Source organism: Oryza sativa, chromosome 1 (genome assembly GCF_034140825.1).
Source record: "Oryza sativa Japonica Group chromosome 1, ASM3414082v1".
NCBI lineage: Eukaryota > Viridiplantae > Streptophyta > Magnoliopsida > Poales > Poaceae > Oryza > Oryza sativa.
Genome location: NC_089035.1, coordinates 15,467,274 through 15,478,121, shown reverse-complemented (window position 1 = coordinate 15,478,121; position 10,848 = coordinate 15,467,274). Strand labels below are relative to the sequence as shown.

Below are 10,848 nucleotides of genomic sequence, written 5' to 3'. Positions count from 1 at the left end.
TATGCAGGCGTTTTTTTTTGAGGGAAACCGAGAGATTTATATTACCAAACCAGCAGAATCGCTGGATACCAGCCGTTCCAGACCAGGCGGGCAGCCTGCCCAGGAAGACACGGTCTGGAGATTACAACCATACGCGGCAAGCTCATGTGCCACCTTATTACAACTCCGGGGCGAGTAGCTAACAGAGAAGGAATGAAAACAGCTCAAAATTATATGTTTAATCTCAAGAATCACTCCTCCTAAGGATGAAAGGTTAAAGGAATTATCCTGAATCGCATACCGAAGCATCATTGAGTCTGTTTCTAGCTCAATTCTGGACATACCCCTTTCACTCGCAGTCTTGATTGCAGCAGCACAGGCAACAACTTCAGCATGGAAGGCGTCTTGTAGATAAGCTGCCGGACCAGCTCCTGCCTGAAGGACTGCGCCAGTCTGATCCCTGATCACAAAACCCCATCCTCCCTGCTTCATGTTACTACTGTATGCTCCGTCGGTGTTGATTTTCACAAAGTTCAGGGGTGGCCGTCTCCAAACTGCACACTCTCCTGTTCTGGGGCTTTTTTCCTTTACATTCATCCTAACAAACTCTCCTGCCTGTGACATAATCAGGTGTGAGAGCTCAGCTGGGCTCCTTGGTATTCCTCCTTCTCTTACTTCATTCCTCTCTTTCCACCACTGCCAAAGGCAAACTATGGCACTTGTTCGTTCAATTTCCGGGCGACAGTAAATTGATTGTAACACATTCTTTCCTGACGTTTGCTGCTCTAGCATGGATCTCAACTCTTCTAGGTTTAAAGCTTGCCAAACTTTCTTCACTGGCTTGCACTTAAAGAAAAGATGTCCAGCATCTTCATTATACCGGCCACACATCACACATCTAGTATCGACATCCATACCTCGATGCTGCAGGTTAGCACGCAACGCCAGCGTGTTGTGGCACATTCTCCACAAGAAGTGTTTGATCTTTCCTGGAACACCCAGTTTCCAGAGCTTCTTCCAAAAATCATCATCCCCACTCTCCCAATTTGAGACCCCAGGGCATCCGTTTCTGCTAGCTCTTCTCTCCATCTCCCTTTGCACCTTGTAAGCTGATTTGACCGTGAAGCATCCTCTCGCATCAAAGTGCCACGCCAAAACATCCTCCATTTCAACATGCACAGGAATGGATTTAATAGCTGCGACGTCCTCTTCCCAAAAAGTTTGTGACAGCAAATCTTCATCCCAAGTTCCAGTATAAGGGTCAATCAGTTCCTCCACTTTTGTCACAAGGTTAGCGCCTCTGGGTGTCATAGGTTTCCTTGACCATCCCCTCGGGATCCAGGGATCCGCCCAGATGTTAATCTTCGATCCATCTCCCATCCTCCATATCATCCCATTTTGCAACACTCTGAGACCCTTCTGTATGCTTCTCCAAGTATAGGAAACATTTGATGTCTGCTTTGGCCGGAAACAGTCCCCCAGAGGGAAGTATTTAGCTCTAAGAACCCTTGAGCACAGAGAGTCAGGGTCCTGAATCAATCTCCATCCTTGCTTGGCTAGCATCGCTAGGTTGAAGATGTAAATGTCCCTGAAACCTAAGCCCCCCATATTTTTTGGCAATGTCAATTTATTCCAACTTAACCAATGCATCTTATTGTCCTTCTCCTGGTTGCTCCACCAGTACTTCGCTATCATCTTGCTAATCTGATCGCACAAATCCTTTGTCAACTCAAAACACCCCATTGCAAAGGTGGGAATAATATGCAGGCGTTTTGGATGAGAACGGTTCACAAAGACTGAAAAATATGAAGAGCTTGTGTGTTCTTTTGTGATAATTATATGAATTATTTTGTAATGAATGGCTGAATAGATGAATGATTTGGGATAATTATTTGATGGTACAAATGAATCTATAAAGTAGAAAATTGGATTTAAAACAGTATTATAAGAAATTCGTATATAGAAAGTTTTTCTCAAAAAATAGTACTGGTTAGGAGTTCAAGAATCGTGCCGGTTAATTCATTCATCCATTAACCAGAAAGAACAGGCAATTTGACTCACTGAAGATAGAACAAAAGCTTTTGGGTACAAATTGAGACAATGCAGAGAAGTTGAATTTACACCGAGTCAAAGACAAGTCTTATGCAATTTGGGATCCTGCTGCTGTGATGAACATCATGATGCAATTTGAGATACAGGGTAAAGGTATGTCTGATGCAATTTACATATAAGACCAGCTCTGTTCATGTCAGAGGAAGGACACAGCGAGCACACACCAAGATCCACTGGACAGCAAGTAAAAAGGTTATCAATTGTATTAAATTTGATAGCATCCATGATAAAACAAGATTTGGTAAAGAATAGATGAAGCCACATGGTTTATTGTGCCATATAGGTACATCGAGAATCGAAGCTATCCTGTTTATATAGTACCCGTGCAAGAAAACACAGCAAGTCAGCAGCTGAGCCAACTGACCTAAATAGAAGTTCATGGAGCGCTTTGACACCGACTGCACACCAAAGATTGCTCTCATATGCCACCACTTGTAAAACAACGGTAATACTAGGTCTAGCGCCATTGAAAACAAATCATTGCGGAGATAAATCTTTAGTACGGCAAGATAGTATGATTGCTAAAATAGTTTTTTTTTAACATCCAAACAAGTGCAATTAATAGATGCTCCTTCGAACAGCCATCATATTCACTGGGAATGTTAGAATTGGGGAATTGAGTTGTTAAACTAATTATTTAGCTTAAATCCATGGAGTTTCGATTCACAAAGCAACACATTCATGTACTTATGAAGCAAACCGCCCAAACATAATTCCTGCTCCATGTTTTTATTCAATCACTTCCTCTCAGACAACATCATTTTAGAGAGATCACAAGGATCATCACAACAAGCAACACGATTTATTTTTTTTCTAGGCAGTTGCCTTCATCATCTCTATGACCTTCTTGACAGACGGCCTGGCCAACATGCCATCGATCCAAGCCTTCACAAGAGGGAACTCATCGAGCATAGCAGCATGAGGGGTGGCCAGCAGGTAGTACGCAGTTGGGAAATGGCTCAGATCCGCAAGGCTCAGGAAGTCTCCAGCTAAGTACCTGAACTTGCACAGACGCTCTTCATACACCTGAAATGTCTTCTTGAGCTTCTCCAGATTCTCTTCCACAACCTTCGCATCGGTTTGTCCACCGAAATACACAGGGAGGATGAGGCATTGGTAGATGACCACGGACATGGGCTCATCGAAATGGTGTGACTCAGCTTCCAGCCACACATCAACCTTGGCAGCGTCAGAAAGGTTGTGCTCCTTCAGGAGTTCAGAGTTGTTCTTACGAAGCACGTACTTCGAAATTGCACGTGACTCTGTTGAAACAGTGTAAAATTGTATGGATTAAAAATAATCAAGAACGAAAAAAAAGTAGTGAAAGCATTTTTTCCCCTCGAGGGAATGTCTTCTTTCTTTGCATTGTTATCTAATAGTTATGAATATTTTTTTAAAAAATATTTTGATAAGATGATAGATACATATGCGATATCATAAATTGATCTATCTTATTAATTTTTTTCATAACTATTTTGGTAAATGCAAGAAATAAAACATTCCCTCGCGAAAAAAAAACATCTCCGAAAAAAAAGACTTTGCATGGTGGGAAGAAAAAAAAATCTCACCAAAAAGAATTAAATCACCATCCTGAAGAGCTGGGACTTGACCAAATGGCTGTATGAGGGGGAAAAAGAGAGAATGGAATCATGAAAAATCAACATAGTCGATTGATCCAAAAGTTCAGACAAATGGAAGTTATTTTGTCCATGAAAATTGATGGAAAAAAAATGGAGAGAACAAGTTGTAAGAATAACTTACATTACGTGAAGTATGCTCTGGGCTCTTGTGCTCAGCAATTGAGAAATCAATCGGAACAACTTCATATTGTTCCCCAGCTTCCTCCAAACACACCAGTACGCGGGCTACATTGGTCGACATTGGCAGCCCATACACCTTCATTGCCATCTCCCTGTGGAAAACCTGATTACGAATGAAATGAAAATGTTGGAAGCTATGAATTGGTGATAGATGACAGCTTAAGTTGTGCCTTTATATAGGACGACATGAAAGACAGGAAAAGTGGGGAAGTGATCAGTTTCTTCATTAAAAGTAAACTTTTGAAAAGATCTCACATGCCCAAAATTTATGGAAACAGTAAGTGTGCTAATGAAGTTAAGTGCTGCTAAAGATGCTTAACTTCCAAAGTTAGACTACTAGAATTATTGAAAAGTCTATCTGTGTGCGAGAGAGATAAAAATAAATCCAACCGTTTTGCAAGATTTATGGAGAGAAAAGAGATATAGGACAAATACTTCCAAAGATAATTTCGCTCCACAATTTGATGAAAAGTGTGTAACGCATGAAAGAGATAGATGCTAAATCTACTTTATGTATGGAAGGATTTAAGGAAAAAAGTAAGAAGTATAGGGTAAATTTATTTCTATCAATAAACTTATTTGCTCCCAAAGAAAGCCTCCTTCCAAAGTTAGTCCAGAAACTGAAAAAAAAATATAGTAAATTTCACAAAACTATATATACTTTGATCAAATTATCACAATTTATAGTGATGTATCACAAAACTACATATTTAGCACTAAATTTATCACAAAACTATAGAGTTAAGGTGGAGTATCGCAAAACTACAGATTTAATAACAAAGTTATCACAAAACTACATATTTTAGAGTTTAAATCCTTAGCACTAGTGTTATGTTTGAGTTATACACGTGTAAGTTTTATGATTAAATTATCACTGAACCTGTAGTTTTGTGATAATTTTATTGCTAAATCTATAGTTTTACGATACTCTACCTTAAATCTGTAGTTCTATGTGAAATTTAGTGTTAAATTTGTAGTTTTGTGATATATCACTCTAAATGTGTAGTTTTGTGATAATTTGGTCAAAGTATATGTAGTTTTGTGAAATCTTTACTATTATAAAAATTGAAGATGTTTTTGCCAGTACTTTGGTACGTCATCTGCGTATGAGTCAGTTTTTAAGTTCGTTTGCTTTTGAAAATACATATCTGTATTTGAGTCAGGTTTTAAGTTCGTTCCTTTTTGGAAATACAGAAGGAGTCATATAAGAAATCTCTTTTTTAAAAAAAACTCGCATGCTAACTTGAGATGATCGGACTCCTAATTGCAACTCATGATTTTCTAGAAAACTATATATCCAAGCGAATTCTCACAATGAATTTTACCTTAACTAGATTATATCTCTACTCTCTGCTATTATAAAAAATCAAATATGTTTTTGCTAGTACTTTGGTACGTCATCCGTGTATAAGTTGGTTTTTAAGTTCATTCGCTTTTTGAAATACATGTCTGTATTTGAGTTGATTCTTAAGTTCATTCGTTTTTGGAAATACAGAAAGAGTCGTATAAGAAATCTCTTTAAAAAAACACGCATGTTAATTTGAGACTATCAGACTCCTAATCGCAGCTCATGATTTTAAAAAATAATACATCCAAGCGAGTTGACATAGTGAATTTCACCTTACCTAAACCATATAACAATAATATGATTAAAATAGCCTTCACCCGTTGCAACGCACGGGCATTTTTCTAGTTTACTTAAAAAAAGAGAGAACTTGTGTGTGGTTTTTTTAGAGGGATTGAGAGAGAGCGAAGTCAACTACTCCCTCCGTCCCTGATAAGTGCACTTCTACTATTCAAATTTGTCCAAAAAAGAGAGCAGTACTATTTTTCCCTCCAACCAACTTTCACTCTCAACCATAACTCATTTAAGGGGCATCTATTTTGTTTTCTTACCCTCCATCTCCCTTATTGTGATGTAGGAGAAATCATATATCTTCTGTAAAAAAACAATGCTTAAAAAAAATTCTTCCAAGAGTGATTTTATATAAGAGTGAAGTGCACGAGCGGTCCTTAAACTTATGTGGGTGTGTCATCTAGATCCCGAAACTCTCAAAATGCATTTTCGGATTCTCGAACTTGTTTTGGAGTGTCATATGAGTCCAAACGAGCTCCAACCCCTTCCATGCGCTGATGTGGCATGCCATGATAGTTCATACGTGTTAGTTGGACACACGTGTCAGCCACATAGAAAAAAATATAAGTAGAAAAACATATTTTCTCCTCTCTACCTTAGAATTTTTATATTTTTTCTGTCTACCTAATAGGAGAAAATATGGTTTTTAATTTTATTTTGTATATATGCTTGACATGTGGATTCCACTAACACGTAGGTGTCACTGTGGCATTGCCACGTCAGCGCATCGAGTGGGTTAGAATCCGTTTGGACCTATATAACGCACATGGCAAGTTCAGGGACCTAAAAATGTATTTTAGAAGTTCGGGGACCTAGATGATACACCGGCAGAAGTTTAGAGACCGCTAATATACTTCACTCTTTATATAATGATCCATGAGTAAGTACCATTTTTAGTGTAAAAATGGTGTCTGTCAGAACCTCAAGTACAAAGGTACCAAACTTTACGTTAGAAAATATGCCACCTCTAAGTAAAGATCGTAAAATTTCTCGTATTGCAAACTTGTATGAAAAGTGAACATGTATGAAAGAGATATATGCCAAATGACCTTTTTCATGATTTATGAAGAAAAGAGTGAAATATAGACGAGCAAAATTTCTTATAGACAAAAAGTTATAAACCTTATTGCACATCAGTACTAAAACTAAATTGTGACTATATAAATTTCAAATCTGTAAAATGGGCTACTACATAAAACGACATGGAAGGGAGAAAAAGTGGGTAAGTGATCAGTTTCTCCATTAAAAGTAAACCTTTGAAAAGATCTCCCATGCCCAAAATTTATGGAAACAGTAAGTGTGCCAATGAAGTAAAGTGCTGCTAAAGATACTAACTTCCAAAGTTAGACTATTATAATTATTGGAAAAGTAACTGTCTGTGTGTGAGAGAGAAAAATAAATCCAACCATTTTGCAAGATATATGGAGAAAAGAAAGTGATATAGGATAAATGCTTCCAAAGATAATTTAGCTCCACAATTTGATGGAACTGAAGTGAGTAACGTATGAAACAGATAGATGCTAAATCTACTTTATGTATGGAAGGATTTATAGAAAAAAGTAAGCAGTATAGGATAAATATTTTTTTATCAATAAACTTATTTGCACCCAAAGAAAGCCTCCTTCCAAAGTTGATCCAGAAACTTAAAAAATGAGAAACATATGTGTTTTTTTCAGAGGGAGCAAGTAAACTACTCCCTCAGTCCCTAATACTATTTAAATTTGTCTAAAAAAATAGAGTAGCGCTATTTTTCCCTCCAAACACCTCTCAGTCCCAACCATAACTCATTTAATTAGGGGCGTCTATTTTATTTCCTTCTATCAAATCTCCCTTATTGTGATGTAGGACAAATCACATATCTTTTTTTTTAAAAAAAACAATGCTTCAAAGAAAACATTCTTCCAAGAGTGATTTTATATATGATCCATGCGTAGGTAACATTTTTGGTGTAAAAATGGTGTCTATCAACACTTCAAGAACAGAGATACCAAATTTTATGTTAAAAAATATGGTATCATTAAGTAAAGATCATGAAATTTCTCTTATTGCCAACTTGTATGATAAGTGAACATATATGAAACCGATATAGGCCAAATGACCCTTTTCATAATTTATGGGGAAAAGTGTGAAATATAGGGCCAATAAAATTTCTTATAGATAAAAATTTATAAACCTAATTGCACTTCAGTACTAAAACAAAATTGCAACTACATAAAATAAAAAAGTTGGAATTAATTGGTACCCTTATATATAGGGCGACATAAAAGGCAGAAAGAGAGGGGGGAGGGGGGATGATCAGTTTCTCCATTAAAAGCAAACCTTTAAAAAGATTTCCCATGCCCAAAATTTGCAGAAACAGTGTGCCAACTGCCAATGGAGTAACTCCCAAAGTTAGACTACAAGAACTATTGAAAAACAACTATTTGTGTGTGAGAGCGACGGAATCAACCATTTTGCAACATTTATGGAGAAAAGAAAGTGATATAGGATAAATGCTTCCAAAGATAGTTTTGCTCCACAATTTGATGAAAAGTGAGTAATGATGTATGAGAGATATAGATGCTAAATCAAGTTTACATATGGAAGGATTTAAGGAAAAAAGATGATAAATATTTTTTTATCATAAACTTATTTGCTTCCAAGAAAGACTCCTTCCAATGTTAGGCCAGAAACTAAAAAAAAGAAACATATATGTCAATGTTTCTTTTCAGAGAGAGAGAGAGAGAGAGCAAATCAACTTCTCTCAGTCTAGTGTCCAACGTGACCACCACACGCATTTGGATTAGTGGGATCCATACTCGCATAAATAGTCACTCATCCTCAGTGTATCCATGATCGTAGTTGACACCTTTCAATATATTAACCACGATATCGAGTAGTGAGTAAGAGAGATATTCGATGGAATAGCTTGTTAGTTGATTTCGACCAAAGATATGCCCCATCAAACCATTCGAAGGTGGCGACCAAATGTGTTATATATCTCAAAGGACTTATTCAAACGCTATATTCCACGATCATCTCAATTACTCAAAACACTTACTCATGCTTAGCTAGTTCCCAGGAAAAAGCGACTAGCCTGGCACTTTCGTCTGCAAGCAATTGATAGCATAACAAGTATTTAATAAAATTAAACACACAACAAGGTAAATATTACACAATAGGGTTCATAAGCCCTTCATACATCACAAATATAGTGGCAGAAGTCTCAACCCATGGTCAGCCAATAGCCCACAAGGCAACCAACTCAGCTACTCACTACCCTCGCCACCCTTGGCTGGATAGTAGTAGGACACATCAAAGTCACCGGTATCCTTACCTAAAAATAGCAACATGGGTACAAATAGTACTCCGCAAGACTTACACAATATATAATATTACAAAGGAATATATAAGCTTGTATATCAAAGGACCATAAGGGTTCAGATTTTGCACAAAGCAAGTTTTGTTGAGCAAGTAATAAGTTAAAACTATAAGAATTTGCAAAATAACACAATCTGAAATTTATGTACAACAAGTATATAAATCTGAATGTGAACAACAAATGAGCACAACAGGCTCTAAACATCGTCCATGGACCACCCTTGCTCAAGCAACCATTAGCCACTTATCCACCAAGATTAACCGTGACTAATACCCACCATTTATCCCAGGTTTGATGCTAACATAAACTGACTAATACATCAAGTGATCATCCTGTAACCATGAACACGGCTATTCGAATAGTCTTACTCGATCAAATGCTTCACACGCACATAGGTGTGACCTTCAAGTGATTCAAGCTCATAACATATCCTTTCTCAAGCTCAGCCCCAACCACCTAAACCACGCATAGGCCCTCGATAACTTAGCCGTGGGCATGTGCGTGTGACTAAGTTAGGATTACCATCGTGGGAGATACCCCCTACCAACCTATGCACGCATGGGTACCTCCAAGGGAAACATCCCACACGAATGACGAATGGGCATAGATAACCACAACTTCACTCGGTACTAAGATAAGCCATCCCATGCCTAGCAAGTGGAAGTACGTAGGGTGCTTGAATATACATCAACATGTTCCGTCCTTGGTGACCGGACATGGCTACTTGCATCGGGGAAAACACTATCCCATCATCGTCCTATCACCCGTCCAAGTCATGTATATTCTCAAATTTAATCGAATGTCATATTCTTAGTACTCGTAATTATTCTGGGCATGAACACCAATCAACTGATCAGTTTAGGAAGCACGATCGTTTGGTAATTTCTACTATCTATGTCCCAAATTAGTGGTCGCTTTGACTTTTTACTTGCAACGTTTGACCATTCATTTTATTTAAAAAATTAGTGCAAATATAAAAATAGGATAAGTCATATTAAAGTACTTTTGATAATAAAGCAAGTCACAAAATATAAATAATAATTCCATAAGTTTTTGAATAAGAGGAATGGTCAAATCTTACAAAGAAAAACTCAAAATGACAACTATTTTGGGTCAGAGGTACGTAAGTATCCTATTTTACTGCTTGTTTCTGAAAAACTTTACAATATGTGTTGTCAGTGTACGAAGCAAATAAAATGATTGGGCTAAAGTTACTTAATTCTCTCAGGTGTAGGAAAGTTTCGGAGAGCTGCCCATCATGGAAAAGCTGTCGTGGTTAACTGGCTCTCCTTGCTAATACTAAGTCAATAGTAAACCACGCTTTATTTTGACTTCTTCCATGCATGGGTTCGTTTCCATTTCTTATACTACCTCCGTTTAATGAGCGACCATATAACGACTTCAAATTATCTGTGCTTTCTAGTGGCGTTTGGCTAGCCAGACTGGAGTGGATATGATGCAAATAAACTGTATTCTCTTTGACTATCTACCTAGCTAGCTATCACATATATATATAATATACGTAGTGTCATCATACCAAGAAAACCGCAGTTAAGCATGTGAAACATTTTATCAATCGGGTGAGTTTCTCTGAAGAAGCTGCCACGGTGATGCTGATGCCTGCCTATTTATATATGCTTTTAAAATCAAGGAAACAACTAACGTTCCTATCACAGTACTATCACTCTTTGATATCGTCGTTAATTATATTAGTACAGCACTACAGCTCCTCTTCTTGAACAAGCAGCAGATAGCTATCCTGGTCCATTCCTAGTGCATGCATGTCTGCATGTCTTGGTCAGCAAGCTCTTGCCTCGAACGTGTCCATCGATGCCAAGGTGTGCACAAGAGTGCATAATTTGAATTGTACACGTTTCCTGATTTAAGTGAAACTAAATATATACCGAGTATTAACTGACCATGACCAAGTTTCAGGTCAA

General features: G+C 37.6%; 1 protein-coding gene across 1 annotated transcript; it reads right to left on the bottom strand.

The window, feature by feature from the left end:
- Positions 1-2,775: 2,775 nt before the first annotated feature.
- LOC4325437 (glutathione S-transferase 1) lies at positions 2,776-4,083 on the bottom strand. Its single transcript, XM_015786817.3, has 3 exons — positions 3,853-4,083; positions 3,660-3,708; positions 2,776-3,353 (listed from the first exon to the last, which is right to left on the bottom strand). Exons 1-3 carry the CDS (start codon positions 3,997-3,999, stop codon positions 2,905-2,907), a joined length of 645 nt encoding a protein of 214 aa, XP_015642303.1. The 5' UTR covers positions 4,000-4,083; the 3' UTR covers positions 2,776-2,904.
- Positions 4,084-10,848: the final 6,765 nt, after the last annotated feature.

Bases quoted from the DNA above. Each gene is read 5' to 3' on its own strand.
- LOC4325437 (XM_015786817.3), bottom strand. From the start codon at position 3,999: ATGGCAATGAAGGTGTATGGGCTGCCAATGTCGACCAATGTAGCCCGC. The intron at 3,709-3,852 runs GTAAGTTATTCT...CCCCTCATACAG, and splicing joins CAGAGCATACTTCACGTAAT to CCATTTGGTCAAGTCCCAGC. The intron at 3,354-3,659 runs GTGAGATTTTTT...CTGTTTCAACAG, and splicing joins TGGTGATTTAATTCTTTTTG to AGTCACGTGCAATTTCGAAG.